Source organism: Rhinolophus sinicus, chromosome 3 (genome assembly GCF_057876585.1).
Source record: "Rhinolophus sinicus isolate RSI-liver-muscle chromosome 3, RSI-T2T, whole genome shotgun sequence".
NCBI classification, from domain to species: Eukaryota; Metazoa; Chordata; class Mammalia; order Chiroptera; family Rhinolophidae; genus Rhinolophus; species Rhinolophus sinicus.
In genome coordinates this window covers 17,706,109-17,728,078 of record NC_142503.1, presented here as the reverse complement: position 1 = coordinate 17,728,078, position 21,970 = coordinate 17,706,109, and the positions used below count along the sequence as shown (strand labels likewise).

General features: G+C 31.5%; 1 protein-coding gene across 2 annotated transcripts in view; it reads left to right on the top strand.

The window, feature by feature from the left end:
• The window catches only part of CDH9 (cadherin 9), a 117,413-nt gene that overhangs the window by 40,033 nt on the left and 55,410 nt on the right, over nucleotides 1-21,970 (top strand). For both annotated transcript variants that reach the window (XR_016020600.1, XM_019749047.3), the window contains exon 2: nucleotides 58-334. Coding sequence is in view for 1 of the 2 variants with exons in the window: in XM_019749047.3 (XP_019604606.1) it covers nucleotides 107-334 (228 nt within the window). In the remaining variant the exon portion in view is untranslated. The remainder of the gene's footprint in view (nucleotides 1-57; nucleotides 335-21,970) is intronic.

Below are 21,970 nucleotides of genomic sequence, written 5' to 3'. Positions count from 1 at the left end.
TAGGTTATTTGAAAGTGCAACACCCCTAATAAACCATTTTCTCCCCCTACTTCTCAGGGGAAATAGACAGTACATTGGATTTGATATCCTGCTGAAGCCGCAGATAATGAGGACTTACCATTGCCTACCACTATTCATCTGGACCTATATGTTTCATACAGTTGACGCTATCCCATTAGAAGAAAAAGCTAACAGTGACTTACCAAGCAAAAGGATAGTGGGTCTGACAAAAGAGGATGGTAAAATGCTACATCGCACCAAGCGTGGCTGGATGTGGAATCAGTTCTTCTTGTTGGAAGAGTACACAGGTACAGACACACAATATGTAGGCAAGGTAAGAATTTTTATGTGATAATCTAGAAGCTATAAGTGATAGTAATTTATTTTAAGCAACTTTTCATGTCACTAATGATTATTTAAAAATATTTGACTAATTATGGTGTGCAAAAGGCATGAGAGTGCAGATTATTTCAGTAGGGTAGGGTAAGGAATGTGATTTATTCAGGTAACTAAGTATAGGTCAGTATCCATAGTAAACCTCAAAATAAAATAAGTCATATGTGGATGTGATTTATTATTAATCAGCTAGATATTATTTAACGTTATGTGCGTGCATCTGAAAGATTAAAATAAAACTTTCTTTGAAAAATAAAGTCATGGGTAAATAATAACTAGTGTGTTATAGAAGGGAAAATGAAATGCAAGTGTAATATACAAAAACTTACTAAAATATATTGGTCTCTACTGATGAATAATTTACAATAATTAAGAAGAGTATGATGCGCATGAAAAATAAACAGATGTTTCTAGATTCTTCTGTTTCTTAATCAAACTTAGCTACTTACTGCCTACAAACCAGACCAAAGGGTTTGAGGCAGAAAGAGGAAGAAAAAAAGTAGAAAGAAGAAACTACCTTTAAGAAGATTTAGTATTATGCTAGTAGGTTAGCAATCGGGAACAACTAACAACAGAGAATATGCAACTCCCTTCTTGTATTCGATTTTGAGTAAACCAATTCATTACCTCTCTCCTCTTTCCTCTCTCTCTAAAATTGTGTGGCATGATCATTCTGATGTGCAGAATTTTCTATTTATCTATCTTCCCCTTAACAATGTTACCCATATTACTCTATATGCAGGACAATTCCTTTGTTCACTGTGGATTATCCTTGATTTATGCCTAGTGCTGAGATAATTTCAAATTATGAGAATAAAACATAATAAACATAAACATAAAAAACAAAACAAATTATGAATATTAATATTGTCTTTAGCTCACATATTCATTTTTCTTAATTCTTGGTATATGATATTAGAAGTGATTGCAATTGTATGAGCATTGTTTGATTCACAGCAATATCAGGCAAATAAAATAGAACATGCCAAAAATATAAACATAAAAAGTACCTAATATCACAGAAGTTGTGCCTATTTCTTTTAAAGCGAAATACATTTACCTGTGAAATTTCCACAATCTTGACCTGATTCTTCATTTTGCGTGTGTGACCACATTTTTTTCAAACACAGCTTCCTTTATCAGAAGTCTATTATTTCCTCTTCTTTTGAAATCTCTCTCCTCTGGCTCCATAGGTCATACTTATTTTGTGCAATACAGTTCACTTGCTGATTCTCTTTTCTCTTATTCCTCCTCAGGTTAGTCATATGGCATCCTCCAGCAACCCTCATTTAACATCACTTTTCACACTATAGTTAATACTAACATCATGATATTTCAAGTCCAACTGACAAATGTTTGTGTCTTAGGACTTGAAATTGCCTTATGATTCTTTCTCTAAGGCAGTGTATAAAGGACACACTCAGTTCATGGGGCCTTATCTAAAGGATTTCACCCTGGGAGATTGACAGATAGAGAAGAATAGCCACAGATAAAAAGAGATAGTTGTAATCTTAAGGCAATCAAGGCTCCACTACAAGCATTTATTTTTAGCTGTAAACAAAAGTGCTTCTTTCTAAAAAGGGACTGTGCTTGATTAATTGACCACCGTTTACTGCAGTGACAGTTTAAAATATACATTATGCTTTAGATCTGTTTGCACCATCTTGCTTATTTTTAATTTGTTCTGTAATCTGTCCAATAGCTACAAAATGTTTGCACATAGTTTTCTTTAATTACTTTTCATGAAATGCCTTACCACTTGTCTTGGGAAAATAACCTATTTTGTCACCCATGGATAAGTTAAGGTGTTCAATTTTTTTTCTGCTTTTTTATCCTTGACAGCCAGATCATGAACAAAAATGGAAAACCCATTATAATAATCTGAATTTTTGTCAAGTGAAGAAAATCAAATCAAATCTATGTGCCAACTATTTTATATTATCCATGGAAAACAATATGTACATGAAAGAGAAATTTCAACAAAACACTTATATTACTTTTTTGAAAAAAATAAAATAAAAAACTTTCTCTGTTTTGTCATAGGGCCTTGCCTTAGATATGCCATGTACCACATATCTAATTCAACATTAAAAAAAAGAGGGTCAAATATATGGTGACAAGAGGAGATGTGACTTTGGGTGGTGAACACACAATGCATTATATAGACGATGTACTACAGAATAGTATACTTGAAACCTATATGATTTTATTAATCAATGTTAGCTCAATGTTAAATTTAATTAAAAAATAGGTTTCCAACTTCTTAGCATGTATTAAGTTCTTAATGGTCTATACACTCTCTTCTAACCTGCTTTCCTGGCTTTTGACATAATTTTTCATTTGTATCTACAGAGACTAGCTAGATTCTTGCCCGAGAACTTCGTTAAACACATAAGTTCTGATGAGGATTTAACCTGAACACCATGCACATTGTACTTTTGATCACAGTGCTCTGCTTGCTCTGGCTAAACACAAACTTAGCCTTCCAGGATCCACTGCACTGGCGATATACCATGTAAAGCAAAGGCCTATCACATGTACCATACACCACCAGGGTTAGGGAAGAATAGGTAGCTTCTAATGGGAAGAGATTTTGACAATTTTTCACTTAATTTTTACAGGAGCTAGGTACTGCAGAAAATAAGACCCATTATTAATTTATAGGTGATATAAAGTCAGAAAGATATATAATCCTTATATGTGAGATCTAGAGTTTGGTCCTGAATTTAGAGGAAGCAGTTTTAGAGCAAACAAAGGAGAAGCAGCAAAATTTAATAAAATGCACATGTGCACACACACACACACACACACACACATGCAATTTACAAGGTCAGTCCTGATAGCATCATTCAATAATTATGCAGAACTCAGAAGTCCATTAAACTTCCCAAAAGTCAGGTTTTTGTTAGATTAAATTAAATTGTCATTAAGATTTCTTTAACTCCGGATTTCTGACATTTTTTTAAGGTTGTGGAGGAGGCTGTCTCTGTGGGCAGAAGGAGCTAGTAATAACATGATAAAAACTTTCACGTGTATAATCCAAGCAGGTAGGATTGCCTATGGCAATGATAAAAGAAACACACACACACACACACACACACACACACACACACACACACACACAGACTAATCCAATGGGATGAAGTTAGATCACTACTGTGAAAGGGCTAGAATTCCATGCTGAGCTGTTTTTATATACAGCGTGGGGTGTGAGTCCCTGCTGAAAGCTCTTGTACAAATTCATTATTTGCTTTCATTGTCAGGATGGACTAGTGGAGCAAGAAGATAAACCACAACGCTATTTTTATAAGAAAGTACTATAGAATACTTCCTTATGCCATTTCAGACATTTGCAATACAGGAGAGAAAAGTCAGAAACGTTGAAATTAAGGGCAAATTTTGTTTTTCACAACAATGCCATCTGAAGTTTTGTTTTTCACAACAATGCTCACTTTTAACTAAAACTATTAGATATTTACTAATTCTGTTTCCTGTACTAAGAGAAGCCTTTAGTTCTTACTCAAGAGGATTACAAAGTCACAAGAATTGCCATGTAGCTTCCCTGTAATTTGAATCGACACATGTGACTGAATTACTTAGGCAGACTAGTAATACTGCTCAAGAAAAGAATTAAATTTAACAAAAAAGCATAGCAAAGGCTCCTTCTATTCTGTTAGAGAATCTTCATATGTTTTTGACTTTTCACACATTAGATCTAGATCCTGAAGAATCCCTGTTATCATAGATTAATAATTAATTGGTCATATCGCTATTATTATTGAGAATTGAACAGATTTTAATATGTGGTTATAAAACACACTTATTGCATGAAAAGGCAAACTCATAGACATAGTATTTATTATTTTTAAGGAAAACATTAGTATTCAAAAAACAATTTTGAAATATCAAATTAATTGACCATTACATCTTAATTCAAAGATATGTATTTGAATTACTTACTTTGCTCAGGGATATTGAAAAAACATCATGAAACTGCCTGCAAGTAATCACCATCTGATACAAATAAGATATATTTTTTACAGAGTTAGCTCTCAATTTTTCATAGTTTTAATTCAATAACTTTTCCTATTTCATAGCTGAAATCATCATGAGTATAATCATAGAATCTTAGAACGGATGGGGATTTCATCATTTATCACACTCTTGGTTACAATTAGATACACTCGGTTTAGACGTTGACTAAAATAATGGAAACATAGGTACCAACTGCAAATCATATAGGACTCTGGTTCATATTAGATGGCATCACCAAACTGTGGGATGACTCTCTTTTGCACTCACGTATGTTGATGTATGCACTAAATATTGATATTTCCCCAAAGCATACATAACATATTGTATTTGGATAGGCAATTTTCTCTTAGGCGTTTAGGATATAGGAGTATGATGTGTACAGACACAGAAGTAAAATCAGAGATTTCCTGAAGGATGTCTGATAAATTTTTATAGTATATTATAGTGTTTTTCAGAATTGAAATAAATTACCTTCATAAAAGTTTTAGAATGCCATTACTCACGGCGCAGTACATGTAGCAACTGCTTGTGATTTATAAGCACGTTGCATCCCAAAATTCTCTTTATAGGTTGGTTGTTTAAAACTAGGAGCACATGAGAAAAATATTAAGCATTAAGACTAGGTTTCAGGACAGTGTACACGTGCTTATTTCACACTGAGTTCTATAAAAACCTACTTCTGTAATAGAGTGCTATTATTTGATTCTTACTGCCAATCTTACTGACAGTACTGTATTATCACTTCACTGCCTCAGTACATAAGTGGTGAGTACCCTTTTTACTTGATTTTATTTATTTTTTAATTCTCAAAACATGTTACACCCTGTTTCTTGAATTACATCAATCTCTTGGACAACATGTCTATTGAAAAATAACTCCAATTTACTTTAGTAGAATTCAAAGTATTCAATATCATTGCATACTACAGCCTCTGTTCTATGTCCCCATAACTAAGTAGCCCGAGCTCTCGGCAGAAATCCTTCCTCTCCCATACTCGTATACTTGACCTCTATTTCATCATATTCAAAGGCGCATTTTCAGAGAGCATCTAAACCTCTTTTCCATAATTTCATCTCTTCTCCTTGCTTTAAGTCTAATCACAAATGCATCCTCTTACATAAAGCTCATCTTCATTCTCCTCAGCTAGAATCTCGCATCAAAATTATATTATCTATCAAAATCTTATTCGTGGCACAAGTTCAATTATTTTGGCCTACTGTTTTAGCTCCTAAATCTGTGACCGTTGGTTGGGCTTGAATGTGTGTTGGATTTCGATTTTTTTATTTTTCCTTCTCCAAAATGTTTGATGTTATATATTCACTCAAAATTTATATTCAGTTGCTATCTCAAGAGATCTTTGAGCATTTAACATCTGGGTTCTGAGAGACTGATACTATGAAACACAGAAAAAGCAGAGATGGTTTAAATTAAGTATATTCCCTTCTCCTGACACAGTTGCACCAAAGTCAATTCCTTTCCTCTGTTTCCACTACACTCGAGGGCCCTAATTGCAACCAAGGCCTGTCTATTTTGCTCTATGCCCTCATACTTTAGATTCATTTTCACTCCAAAATAACTGATATGTCTTTAATACAGATGATTTCAAAGTGGTATGAAGAATTAAAAACATAAGACTAAACAAATTTTGACTAAATAAGGAATTGTAACTACTCCTAGAAATATTTACATTTAAAATTTAACTGATTTTTTTTTTTTTTTTTGGCAGGAATATAAGTAACTGTTAAATCATTCAAAAAAATATCAGAATGTGGTAGCAAATGTTTATTAATATGATTACCAAATTATGTGTGAGTTTTCCTGATACCAATTTTATTATTTATGAACTATTTCTAATATCCCAACATTGTCTTTCTCTACTTACAAACTTGCAGAAGATCAAATCTACCCTTACATACTTATAAGTGTTAAAAAAAAAAAAAAAGAAAGAAAATAAACTTAAATAGAAATAGTAAAGTCTCCAGGAGAGTACATAAAGAGGGATAGGGAAAACAATATTTAAGCATAAGCACCATAAGAATATTAAAATGTTCAACTTTCTAATATATCTCTGTCAGTTTTTCATCATTTTATGCAATTATTAGGTGCATACTATTATCTGTTATGTTTCGATTAACTGATGTTTTATTATTATAAAACATCACCCTTTATGTTTGATAATACTACCTGCTTGAAGTTTACCTTGCCTGTACAAAGTTACATATACCAATTCATTTATGATTATGTTTGTGTGGCTTATCTTTTTCCATCCTTTTGCTTACAGAATTTTTGTGTAATTGTATTTAAAACACAGACCTTGTAAACAGTTCAAATTTGGTTTACGTTTTTTTATCCACTCTGAAAATCTTTAACATTTAATTAAAGTGTTAATTCCCTTCATATATAATTACATTATTGATACATTTGGATTTAAGTCTGTCAATGAAAAACATCCAGCCTAAGAGAAAGCTAATAAGAGTTTATTTGAGCCAAACTGACGACGAATGCCGGGTGGCAAAATCTCAAAGGATTGAGAAAATGCTCTGTGAAATGTCTGTTTGCAGTTTATTTTATATGTAGAATCAGAGGAGGGTTACATGAAATCCATTGGTGATAGATTAAGGGGGTAGGAGAAAGCAAAGCTGGGAAAACTCTGGGATTGGATAAAAGTAAATAGGAGAGATAGGTACTTCTTTCACATAGGTGGTACAGGATAACTGACAGTTTTCATAGAGATGTTAATCAAGGGACAAGAATCATAATGAGGGATTCTCTACTTTCCTACTCTGGTCCTGAAAAAGGGATTACTGACATTTCAAGGATGTCATTTTAGGTGCAAAAAGACAATAAACAGGCCCACTTAAAGGCACAGATTGACTTTATGAACGAAGCTTTTGACTATAGATGTGACTTCCCTCCACAGCCCACTTAGTTATGAAATTTTTTATGCTCCCACCATCTTATGTGGTTAATTTCAGTCTCCTGAGCTTGTCAGGTTTAATATGTGGCCCCTTGTCCATCCACAAGTCTACCATTTTCTTGTTTCCATTTATCCCACTGCTCTTTATACTCTTGTTTCTGCTTTTCTACCATATTTTGGATCAATTGAGTATTTTTTAATCTGAATTTATAATCTTTATAAATGTTCCTTAACCTATTATAATATAAATTTAATTAACATTATATATTTTAGCATATAATGCAATCTTACAGTAGTATAACTTCATTTCCTCCATGGTACTTTCTTCTATTTTTGTCATATAATTCTTTCTGATATATTATAAAATGTACCACACATGGCTAATGATTATTTTTAAGCATTTCAATACTGATTTAAAAAGTTAAAAAAAGAAAAATATAATACATCATATTACACTATATTATATTATACATAATTTTCATTTATAGTCTGTGAATTTTATTCTTTTGTGTAGATAGGAATTTTTGTTGCTATAATTTTCCTCCAACCTGAAGACCTCATTTAGCATTACTTGCAGTGTGGACCTACTAGAAACAGATTTTCTGATTTTTTTTTTTTTATCTGAAAATATCTTTATTTCACTTTTATTTTTGAAAATACATTTAAATTGAATATAGAAATATAGGTTTATGGGATTTTTTTGTTTTGTTTTGTTTTTTCCTTTTAGCACTTTCTTTAAAGTTTTGTTACATTGCAATGTGTATTCTTTTACTTTGAATAAGAAGTCAGAGATTATTGTTGCCTTATATCTTATGTGTGTTAGTCTCTGGTTTTAAGTTTCTGAATGTTTCTTTGGCTCTTTATAGTATTAGTGTGATAACCAGATGTGTTTTTTTTGTTTTTGTTTTTGTTTTATCCCACTTGGGATTCACTGGTCTTCTTAACCAGTGGGTCCTTTTTCATCAAATTTTAAAATTGTATGGTCACTTTCTAAAAATTATTTTTTGGCTTGTTCTTTCTTCTTTTGGCGAATTACTACAAATACAAGTATATTAGGGCACACTGTATTGTCCCATAGATCTTGAAACTGTTAGATATTTTTTTCAATATTTTTTGTCTCTGTTCTTCAGCTTGGATAATATATTTTTACTGTCTTTAAATGTGTAGTTTCTTATATTTCTATATCAAACCTGCTGTTATAAAATTTTATTACAGAAGTTATAATTTCTACTTCTAGGTTTCATTTTCTGACTATTTGATTTTTCATATATTTTATGAAATTCCTAATGTAGTAGCCCATTATTTTCGTATGTCTTATACATTCTTTAATTCTGATGACAGTTATTTTTATAATATTTGCCCATTAAATCCAATATCTGAGTCTCATTTGTGTCTATTTCTATTGACTATTCTCTCATTTTGTTATATTTCTCTCCTTTTTTAATTTCTAGAAAGCATAGATCCTAACATTATGAGTAATACATTATGTAGATTCTAGATTTTTTATCTTTCCCTGAAGAGTATTGAGTTTCGTTCTCTCTCTCTCTCTCTCTCTCTCTCTCTCTCTCTCTCTCTCTCTCTCTCCCCCTGACTCCCTACCTCTCCCTCCCATCTCCCCATTTGCCTTTATTATTTCTCATCTCAATTTTTTTTTTCTCTTCTCAATGTTTTTTCTATGGGTCTCTTTGATCTCTGCTCTCCCTCTCTCTCCCCTCCTCCTTCTCTTTTCCTTCCTCACTCCTTTCTTCTGAAGCTTACTCTCCCTCCACAGGTACTTCCCTCTACCGCTGTCACCCTGCCCCACCAAGGCAAGACCACACACACACTTTTATACCATATTGTTGCTGTATCTTTTCTATGTTTAGATACACATATACCTACAATTGTTTTACAGTTGTCTACAGTATTCAGGAAAGTACCATGCACCGAGGTTTGTAGCTAGGACCAACAGGCTATTCCATATAGATTAGGTGCATAGTAGGCTGCTCCATGTAGGTTATAAGTGCATTCGATTATGCTCACACAACAAAATCATCTCAGACTCATTTCTCAGAATGTATCTCCATCATTAAGCAATGCTTGACTGTAACATAAATAATGACTATGAACATAAATAATTCTTAATCAGCAGATTAAAAAAATAATGAATTTGTGTGTGTGTGTGTGTGTGTGTGTATGTGTTGCCAACTTGGTGTGTTTAAAGATGCACATGTGTAAACTAATGTATGCACATATTAATTGTGCCAATAAAATTGTATATTTATCTATAACTATGTTAATATAACCAATATCACAATATAGAATTTTTTTAGCCTAAAATAATGCACCCTCATAAATATTCCTTTCTTATCAATGCACTAAAAGGGGTAACCACTTTTCTGACCCCCTATGATAAGTTTGCCAGTCTTTGATTTCATATGCATGGACTCAAACATTATGCCTGGTTTCTATATGTCAACTTTATGGAGGATAAATTCATGCACTAAATTGTGTATAGGACTAATTTTATAATGGCTGTAAAGTTGTCCATTGTATAAAGATACCACTATTGATTTATCTATTTTACTATTGAGGGATGATTGATATGCTTCTATATGGAGGCAACTATAAACAAAACTGCTGTAAACATTACTGTACATTTTTATTGTCACATGTGAATTTATTTCCTTTGTGTATACTTTAAGAATGAGATCGCTAAATCATAGAGTGGGTATATATCTTTAGTAGAAACTAGAAAAAATATTTTCAAAGAGACTGTACTAATTTATATCCCAACCAATAATTTGTGAGAATTCCAGTTATTCCATGTACTTACTAATGTTTTATATTGCCAGTATGATGTAATTCAAAAGTTTAACCATTTTGGTGGTACAGTTTTAATTTGAACGACCCTAAAACTTTAAAAATTAGGCATATTTCAATTTTGTATTGGCCATTTGGTTTGGAAATTTTTGTTTTGAAATGAATGCATAGGCATTTGCTCACTTTTTAAAAATTGTTATCCAACTTTGTCTTGTCACTTTATAAAGGACTTTATATATACTACAATTTTTCCCCCAAAATAAGACATAGCCAGACAATCAGCTCTAATGCGTCTTTTGGAGCAAAAATTAATATAAGTTTCGGTCTTATTTTACTTATAGTATATCCCTGTGTATTACTTATAGTAAAATAAGACCGGGTCTTAATATAATATAATACAATATAACGTAATATAACGTAATATAACGTAATATAACATAATATAACATAATATAATATAATATAATATAATATAAATACCAGATCTTATATTAATTTCTGCTCCAAAAGATGCACTAGAGCTTATTATCTGGCCAGGTCTTATTTTCAGGGAAACAGGATAGATACAAGCCATATATTAGACAGATTTATGGAAATCTTCCAATTTTTGCTTACTTTTTTTGTGTGTCATTTACTGAAGAAAGTTTTTAACTTAATTAGGTTTAACTTACCAATCTCCTCTTTTAAGGTTATTAATTCTGCTACCTACTTAAAAAAAATTGCTTATCATTAAGGTAATATATTTTGTTTTCTTCCAGAAATTTCATAATTTCATCTATCACATATAGGTCTATAAGACAATTTTAATTCAGTTATGGCCTAGATGTAAGGTAGAGGTTAAAGGGTCCACATAGATCTAGAATTGCCCCAGCATTAATTTTTTTCATGATAATTTATATACCTAATTCCAGTGGACATATATTTTTAATTCATATGTCTAAGTGTGCATATGTATATCTAGTCATTTCATTTATCTTTTTGTTTATCCTTGTGGCAATACCAAGCTGTCTTAATTACTAAAACATTATTGTTTTATTTTTTAATCTAGTTATTTAAGTTCCCCCACCTCTTCTTCAAGATACCCAGGGTATTTGAATTCCTTTGTATTTTCATAAAACTTTTGAAATTAATTTTTTTTAATTTCCAATAGTCTCAGAAACTATTTCAGTTTAAAGAGACTCACATGACATGGCTATTTAAGGAAATGTGTGATCCTAGAATGATTTCTAGAAATTATAGGTGGAAACTTACAATATATTACTAAAACAATTTAAATATTTGAAAATGGACTCTTTATTTTAATGTTAAATATAATTATGTTGCTAAATTTATCTAATTTGGTAATTGCACTATGATTATATTGGACAATTTCCTCATTCTTAGATTACAGATGTTGAAATAGTCATTTAGACGTATAAGTAGATAAGATGTCAAAAAATGGGATACGATTACTTTAGTGTATATAATACATGCAATAATAAATATGACAAGTATTCATAGGCCTACAGAAGTCTATAAATCAATAAAATATGAACAAGTAAATACATAAATGTGCAAACAGATTGGATAGATATTCCACAAAATATGTTTTGTGTGTCGCCTGCCAAGAGCATATATATGATAAGGTGCTCAACTCATTAGGGAAGGTAGATTTAAACCACTCAAACACTGGAATGACTATGAGTGAAAAGATGTAATATCCCAAGGGGGTTGATGATAAGAACCAATTGAAACTCTCACAGATTCAGGTTAAACTACAAAAACATTAAGGGAGATTTAAATGAAGAAATACAATATGCTCAGAAATTAGAAGATTAAAAAATAATCTAAAGACTGAGCGCCATCCCAATCAATATCCCTGTGTATTTCTTTTAACTTACTTTGAAATAATTTAAAACTTACAGGTCACTCAAACTGTGCAAAGAACTTCTGTACACCATTTAGCAAGAGTTAGCAATTATCAATATTTCACCCAATTTGTTTTATCACTCTTTTGGTGTATACAGATTTTGTACCATGGCAGACATATTTCCATTTTATCATTTCATTTTTGTCTAGGACTTGTCCCTTCCTGAGAACTAAGTTGGCAAGGATTCAGCTCTAATTTCTATTCCCTCCTGATAAAATTTCTGTTCAGCTCCTTAGCTTTCTTGCTCACATTATCGATCATACTTGGAGTTGTGGCTTGTGCATATGAAGTTTAGACATCAACTAAATATTTGGGGATGTTATCAGAGACATGGGGGATCCCCTCTCTGTGACTTCCTCCTTCCTCAGACTGTGGACTCCAATTTCTAGCCACTGTGCCAGACCCAAACTCCAACAACTATACCCTCTACCCAATAATATTTCTTCTCTCTGGACTCCAATTGTATAGTCCCTAACCCCATAACTAGAAAATATTCTTAATGGGGAAACAGGGAGTGACTGTTTAATGGGTACAGTGTTTCAGTTCAGGATGATGAAAAAGTACTGGAGATAGATAATGACGATGGTTACACAACAATGTGTATGTACATAATGCCACTTAATTATACACTTAAAGATAGTGAAAATGTAAACAGAGTATTACGTATCTTTTAATGCAATTGAAAGACCCAAAGTTTGTTCTCCCTTAAATTTTCAAAAACTTCAGAATTTTATTATTATAAACTTTTATCTCTAGTAATGCTTTGTATACAACAGAGTTCAACATTTATTATTATTATTATTATTATTATTATTATTGTAAAATAAAGGTTTCCAACTTTCATAGGGAGAAAAAAGGAAAACAAAACAAAACAAAACAGAAGAAACGCCTGGTAATGATATAGACCTCACAAAGCTTAACTCAAGTTCAAAGACTTTGCAGCTCCACTTCCTTTGATTGGTGTCAAACTCATCTTTTGAACTATCTAGTATGCTATTCTACTACATATGTAGCTGAGTTATGTAAAATAAACATCACATCCCTATTTTATTTTCACTGTATTAAAAAAAATAACCCCATCCTATCCATTCAGAGTGGTCTATTCTTTGAAAAAACAGATGCCCCTCACCTCCAGTTCCATGCCCGGCACATATTGGTACTCAATTCAATGATGATCTTAATCTAGGTTCTGGAGTACAGAACTGTGATGTTATCATCACTGTTGTAATTACTGTACTGATTAAGCACAAGATAGAGCTAAACAGGAATAGGCAGATCTCTTCCAAACCCTCCGAACTGCTTTAGTGGAGTTTTGCAAGGGGGCGGGAGGGGAATCATGTATTATGCCTATTCACTTATTTATCTTTTTAAATACAAAAATCATTATTTTTCTCAGTAAAGGTGGCCTTTTCAAACATGAAAACACGATTTTAACAAAATGGTGCAGAAGAGGAAAAGTTAAGTTTTAAAATACATTATGTAAGCTACTTAGGTAAAATGGAGCCATATTAAATAATGTAAAATTTACATTTCATTTTGTAGATTTTCCAATGCATTTTAAAATATAAAATGCATTATAAACAATGTTTTGAACCTAAAATTCATTCATAGCATTAAAACAGAACATGAGATCACGGTACAAAAATGATATAAAATCCACTCAAGGGAATATGCATTAAAACATGTTCTCTAAGGCACATTAGGGCAAGGAGACAGACACTCAAAATCAGTAAAATTTCTTCTTGTTAGAAACAGTCAAAAAGCTTTGCTATGGAAGGGTTTCAAATTGATGGATAGTATTCTGTAATTATATTTTTGTGATACATTTATCTTCAGACTCAACTGTGTATCAATAGTTACTATGGCTTGCACTGCTAATTTTCAAGTAACTTCTGTAGTAAATAATACAAAATATTAAATGCCATACAGGTGACTTAAAGCTAATATACAAAAGCAAAAGATGTATTTATGCAATCAGATATTTAGCAGGATCTTCCACAGACTATGCAAATCTTGGTAGCTTATGTTTTCCAGTTTCTTAAGGTATTAATTGAAGTCATAGTGTAGAGCTACTATAGAGAGCACATTCAGAAATCCAATTTGAAGCCACATTTCATGATCAGGTACCACTTCAAAGTTGGATAAAAATATAATCTTACTACTACCTTGCTGCATTTAACAATGCTAAGAGGAATGCAGGCATATGTAAACACACACACATACATGCACACACACACAGACACACACACACACACACACACAGTTAGAGCAATAAAAATAGCTTTAGTTGTATGGAGGCTATACTTCACAATCAAATATCGTAAGGCAAATCCTTTTGTCAAAGTATTTCAACCATGTAGCTGATTTTAGCCATATATACAAATAATACGTGTCATGATAATGATTCAGTCTAAACTCTCTTCTCTTTGATCTGCAGGTTTTATATATTTAGTGAATTTAAATATATACACATTTAAATAGTATTACCCATTGTGTGCATTATAAACACAATGGGTAATACTATTTAAAGTTGTTCCTACTGTGCAGGTATTTCTCTAAAGTTGGAATGAAATATCAAGAGTGATAATGCATCACTGTAGTGAGCACTCCCTAGAGTATAAAAATTGCCTCTTGAAAATGATGTATTCAAGGCTATAATCTTTGTTTGTATTCTATGAGAGATAACATGACCAGTGAGTGAATCCTAATTTTCTCTCATGTCATTTTACTCCTGGTAATATGTGCTTCATATTGACCATTTTCATGGTGAATAACGATGAAATCAGATAGTACACCTTCTTTTTTCTAATTTTCTGGTCAAGGCTAGAAATAGACACTCCCGTTTTAACTTTCGATAAAGCTGAAAAGAAGTAAAGTTTGCATTTATGTTAAAAGGAACGTCATAGAATAAAAGGCAACAAATGTGTGACTTGTGATAAGAATGGCCTTTTCTATGTCAGAAGTATTTCTGAGGATTTTTCTGCTAACATTCTTTACTCTGCTATAGATCTGTTAATTTAGAGAAAATGCAAGTTTATGTTGGTATTCACTTTGAGTTGTATGTTAAGATCCCAGGATCATCCTTACTGCATTTATACTTGACATTTGAATCCCTGTAGTACTTGAAACATTTATAAGGGAAAAAAACAAACAAACAAACAAACATTGTCTTATTTATATGTATACAGAACAATGTCAAATTTGCAAAATGAGTTGTTTTTGTTTTCGTTTTGTCAAATAAATAAGGTCTAGTCTATGTAAATATATGGAAAGGAAATTCAGTGAAGATAGAAAAATGAAGGTTCTGATTTCTAATGCAAAAACTTCAGGGTATACTCAGTATTACCATCATTTTTCTTTGAAGTTGTTGCAAAAATTCAGTTATTTTCTATGTTTATTTTAGGCTAAGAAGACTGATAAATATGATTTAACTCAATGAAGCTGGAGGATAAATGTCCAAGCAAAACAATATTAGGGAAACCAGTTGTAGGACATATGGAAAAACACAAGAGGTGCGATCTCAAAAACAGGGAATGTTTAAATTTAAAAAAAAGAAAAGAAAGTATTACAGCAAAAGACACATTGCCATTAATCCCCATCAAAATACTTCCCCTCACTTTGAACACACTTATCCCATCGCTCCTTCTACTTTCTGAAGCAGTTCTGGAAGCCCCCTTTCATGACTGTCTTTACTTCATCCTCTACCATGACAACACTCCAAGTCATACATCACTTTTGGTATGACAATTTCTCTCAAATAAAAACATTACAGTGTGTCCTCACCCACCTTATTCACCGGATCTGGCATTGTGCGACTTCTGTCTCTTCCTCAAAATTAAAATTATCCAGGACATTGATGCAAGAGCCGTGAATTGTTGGTGAAAAGTTCAGAGTTTCTAACTTTTTCACGCAGCCTTTTTAGCACTTCCAAATAGTAAACTTGGTTAACTGTTTGTCCAGTTGGTACAAATTCATAATGAATAATCCCTCTGATATAAAAAAAAAATGTTAGTAACATAATTGCAAAAAGTTTGCGAACTTAATTGTCATACTTCATATATACTGATGCAATGAGGTTGTTTTCCCTCACATTTTTAAGGTTAGGTAAGTTGTTAGAAGAACTGTAAATATATCTATAAGGATTATTCTTTACTGCTAACCAGTGCACCCCATGGTGATTTCTTCATTAAGCCTTTCTTCAAAAACTTTACTTTCTTCTTTTTTTTTTTAAGTTTAATTGGCTCAAAAGAACTGTACGTTAGGTTAGTAACTATAAGTTAACTTGTATGTATAAATAAAAATACAATGACTATTTAGATTTGTGACATTTTCATAAACACAGAAACCTGACATAACGGAAATTATTAAACACAGAATTTACTACTATATTTTAAACTTAATTTTAACTTTAATAGTAAAAAATGTCATTTGAAATCTTCAAGAATTAAAATTAGTTTTAGTATGAAGAAATTTTGAGACTCATCTAACTTACATTAAAAAATATATATGTATCATATATCCGTGTGTGCGTGTGTGTGTAATTTATGTTTAAACCCACTGGTGAAATCAGCCGAAGACAAGAAAAATAAAAATATAGAATTCTTGATGTCAGCAATAAAACAAGGAAAATACAATTAAAAGAAATAAGGAGCATAGGTATAGGCAGGGGACATTTTGCAATTTTAATGTATTGCTACAGTCCAATAAAACTCTATAGCTCTGTATTGATACTGCTAGGTCCAAGCAATATGGAAGGACATCTCATGTTTAAAATAATCATAATGCCATGGCATTGGGAACAGGAACATAAATACAAAGGCAAGAGGTAATTTTTTCTCTATGATCCACTTAAATGGAATCAAGCTTTTGCCTTACCTTCATGCTCTAATTTATCACATTGATATTTCAAAACTTTGAAATGATCATCATTCGGAAAATCCTTTTCTGGCCATTAACATAAGAACAGATTCTCTACTTCACTCAAAATAACAAAAATAATACAAACACAGCTGTGAAATGTACTTGTTCTCCAATGAGACTTGTAAAGATTGAAAAAAAGGTTGATACTTGTCAAGGGATTTTGAAGTGTATTTTAGTCATAAGAATCCAAAAACAGGAAAAAAAAAAAAAAGTTGATGCAGCAATTCCCCACTAAAAATTTATCCAACAGATACATTTTTAGAAATATATGAAGATATATGTACAAGAACATTTATTATAGCACTCAAAATAATAATATAATAACCAGTGACAACAAAAGAACTAACCTAAATATATATACATGTACATGTATATGTATACACATACACACACACCCATATATGTGTGTGTGTGTGTGTGTGTGTGTGTGTGTGTGTGTGTGTGTATATATATATATATATATATGTTGTTTAGGATAAAAATTATAAACTTAGAGAGTGAGATCATTATGGCAGAATCTAAACGACTGCTACCAACAAAAATAGTTAAAATAAGAAAGTGGCGTTGTTGTTTAGATTTTTGTTTTGTTTTCTTGGTGGGTATTGCCGCAAAAGAAAGCAGTGGTTAAGGGAATTCCCAATGAGAGAAGGCTAACTGCTTTGGTTAAGGGTTAATAAAAAAAACAGTAAGAAAAACTTGTGTGGTGTAGCAAAAAAGGCTTTATGATAATAAACACACATGCTAGATTTATGTGAAGTGGTCAAAGTGACTCTGCTTGGGCTTTCAAGTAATAAATGCAATCTACAATACAATATAAATTGTTATATATGAATTATATGGCTATGTTAGGTATGTTGGTTGGTTCACTGGTTGGTTGGGTGCAAATTAAGTGGAATAAATTTATTTTTTCTTATTTTTTTTACTTAAGAAAATATTGTATCTGAGATGACCTGTAATGAAAGGAGTAAAAGTGATAAAATACAAGCATCCTTATTAATTATTCAGCTAATGGAGAGGGCTTTGTATTTCAATATGTTATTTAAAAGGAGTGGGGGTTGTACAATTCTATCTAAAATTTCAAAAGGTCAGAATACAGCAGATGATACTCAGTTTACACTTGGAGCTATAATATACATTGAAAATTAATGTCACTTAAATGAAAAAAGAACTAGTCAAAGCTTCAACATAGAAATTTTCTTCTCTTAATATGTGTCAGTTATTGAATCATGGTACTGTTTTAGTTTGTTTCCCAATTGAACTATGAATACTTTCCAGAGATTTTTATTTTTTTGAAGTAACTGTTTTTTTTTATGATGACCAAATTTATAAATGTCATTCTCAATAGAAAGCCTCCAGTGTCATAATTATGCTATTAATGGTAAAGTCTAACGTGATGTGTAAACTTTTCAGTTGTTTTAGAAATGCCAGATGGGAGGCAAGCTCTTTGTATCCATGCATGAATTGTCTTGATTTTATCCTCATGTTAAATTAATAACTTTACTGAGAATGAAATTCAAGTTTCAAAATAATTGAATGTAAATACTAACAGCATTGATCACTGCTTTATCTTTTAGTATCCAAGGTTGTTGATGAGAATTCTATTGTTTTTAAAATGCACAATCCCTGGCAGATGATCTGCTTATTTTACCTCACTGGAAGCATTTAGGATGCCTTCTTTGTGCAGCATTGTAAAATTTTATCAGACACAAAATCAAATTAAAGAGATTCAAATTCCTATGTCTCATTACCTTCTCTTTTTCCTTTTACTTTTTCGAAGTATTAGTAACATAAAATTAACCATTTTGAAGTGTACGATACAGTGGAATTTAGTTTGTTTTTAATGTGCAACCATCACTTCTATTTCCAAAACATTTTTATCACCACAAAAAGAAAACACATACCTACTAAGCAGTCACTCCCTATTCTCCTGGCACATGTCAAACACTAACCTGTTTTCAGTCTCTAAGAATTTATCTATTCTGGATATTTTATATAAATGGAATCTTACATTATGTTATCTTTTATTTCTGGCTTTTCTCACTTGCAATATATTTGAGGTTCATTCACACTACAGTATGTATCAACACTTCATTTTTTCTTTATAAGTGAGTCTTATTCCATTGTATTAATATACAAAATTTTATTTATCCATTTATTGTGTTTGGTTCTAATTTTTTGCTTCTGTCTAAAGTGCTGCTATGAACATTCATGTACCACTATTTGTTCAGTACATGTTTTCAGTTCTTTTAGGTATATACGTAGGAGTGGAATTGCTGAGTCATATGATAACTCTATTTTCAACTTATTGATGTACCACCAATTTTTTTTCAATAGCAGATACACCGTCTTACATTCATGCCAGCAATACATTAGAGTTCCGATTTCCACAGTTGTTATTCTCCATTTTATTTTAAATAATACTAATTATGGTTAGTGTAAAGTGGTATCTCATTGTGACTTTCATCAGCAATTTTTTAATGACTCATAGTGTTCAACATCTTTTAGTGTTTTGCTGGTCTTTTCTATATCTTCTTTACAAAAATGTCTATTCAAATACTATAACAATTTTTAACCATTTTTTTTTTATTTTATCTTTTTGTTGTTAAATTGGAAATGTTCTTTATATATTTTGGATATTAGACCCTTATCAGATATGTGTTTTGCAAATATTTCCTCCCATTATGTAGCTTATTTTTTTTACCTTTCTGATAGTGTGTTTCGATGTATACAGTTTTTATTGTTTTTGTTTTTTCTAAGACATCCAGTTTATCTGTTTTATTTTTTGCTTGTGTTTTTGTTGTCATATTTAAGAATACACTATCAAATCTAACGTTACTGAGATTTACCTCTATGATTTCTTCTAATAATTTTATATTTTTAGCTCTTAAATATAGGTGATTGATCTATTTTGTATTAATTTTGGCATCGTTTAATTTTTATCCCAATTTTGTTCAGTCATTCTTACTAATATTTTTGCAGATTTTTATTACATAGATTTTTTTTTCTGGGTTCCAAGTTGTCCTTCTTTTATAGTGAAATATTTTTCCTTAGTGAATCGAAGTTCTTCATGAGTACAACAAGCATACAATTTAGAATTTGTTTAAAGTAATTTTGTGTTCGTTGTACCAGTATAGTATCTTCTGAGTTCAATTTTCTAATCATAACTTAGTTACTTTTAAGTCAGCAGTTTCCTTCAAATGTATCATGAATAATTTTTGTCTGTTCATTTCTATGACTGCTATTACGGTCACCGTCCCCTAGTTTATAGGTGAACCTCAGCATTGTGCATATGAATGATCCCTATAGAATGAAAGACTTTATCTCAGGAGGCATGTGTGAGAATTAGGCAGGCAAACAAGTAGGGCATCCTTTTGCTAAATAAACAAGGGAAACTAGTGCAAGAGAGTATTCCGATTTCTTAGAGAGCATATCTCTTGTTTCAATCTAAAAGTAAACTGTCTATTTCCTTCATGTCAGTTAAGGAAGAAGGGTGACAAAAACCAACCAGCCAATGATGCCATTGTATAAATCATTATTTGATTAAGTCCCTCAATGTTCATTTTTCTTCTCAGATTCACTATCCATTTCTGTTAACCTCAGGGATTCATATGTATTGGGAAAAAACAACAACAAAAAAGACTCATATTCCTCACTAGACTATTCTTTGTTCTTCTCTGAGATGCTGTCTCTTCTCTCAAAATGATATGTTAATAAACGCCACCCATTTGCTGTCCTCCAGGAATTAGCTAAAAATAATGCATCAAATCTTGTTCTGAATACTATTATGAATCCATTCACTTTAGTATTTCTTTTGTCAGATTTCAGTTGGTTTGTGAGAAAGAATGGAAAGCTAAATTTGCTTACTTAATCAGTCATTTTAAATCAGAAGTCTCATAATGACTTTGAGGTAACCTTTAAAAGGATCCATGTGTACAATAATGATAATTTATTTAAAATATGAGCAGTGCCGTAACATATTAATTTGGTGTAGAGAAAGCATAAACTTGTATAGCATGAAATCTGTATAATGTCTACAGTTGTGCATCAAATCTGCCACCAAAGGGGAGAGGGGAAACAAAAATATCTTGGGAAGTAATTCCAAAAATTCATGGAAATATCAATTTGGTAACAAAATAATCTTCAATAACTACATTTTATGACTCCTTAAGTTTTCTAAGAACATTTCTTATGTATATTATATGTTAATGTTTCTCATTAATATATTTTAAAATGTCTTCAATATCACTCTTATAGCAAATGTTACTGGACATTTCAAAAAGAAGTTATTTTAGATCAAAATAAAAAATGTGATATTAAAATTCAACTAAGTACTACATTTGATCTTATCCAAAAAGCCAAGAAGCAATTGAAATTCAATTAAAATGAAGGGATATTTTTGAAGAAGCAAGTACATGAATTAAAAAATAAACAAACAAACAAACAAAAACATGGTGGTATAGAAGTTATTCAATTAATTATATTATAATATTTTAGGAAAATATTAAAAGCTAAGTACTAAGGCTGAAAGGTAATTAAATACCCTCATAGACAAGTGAGAAAAGCACATGGAAGGATCACTTTATTGAATTTGCTAATGATTATGTGTAATATTTATCAGCACTATGAGCCAGGTACTTTTGTGTTTCATATTCTTTAAAATATCTAATCCTCAATTCTAAGGGTGACTGCTCTTATTAGGATGATTTTATGGAGGTAAAAAAGGTTAAATCACTTACGTAGTCACATAGTAATCAATTTGCAGATGTAGGATTTGAAATCAGTCTCTCTTCCTCTAAAACAAATCCCTTTAACCATTATTCTATACTGAAGCTTAGTGTACACTGTCTTTTAGTACACCGGCTAATGGTTGAAATATTTGTATAAGAAACTCTACCTGAAAATCTGTGACAGGAGGAATGATGGTCCCAAATATGTCTATGCCCTAATACTCAGAATCTGTGATTTTGGTATGTTATACGGGAAAAGAGAAT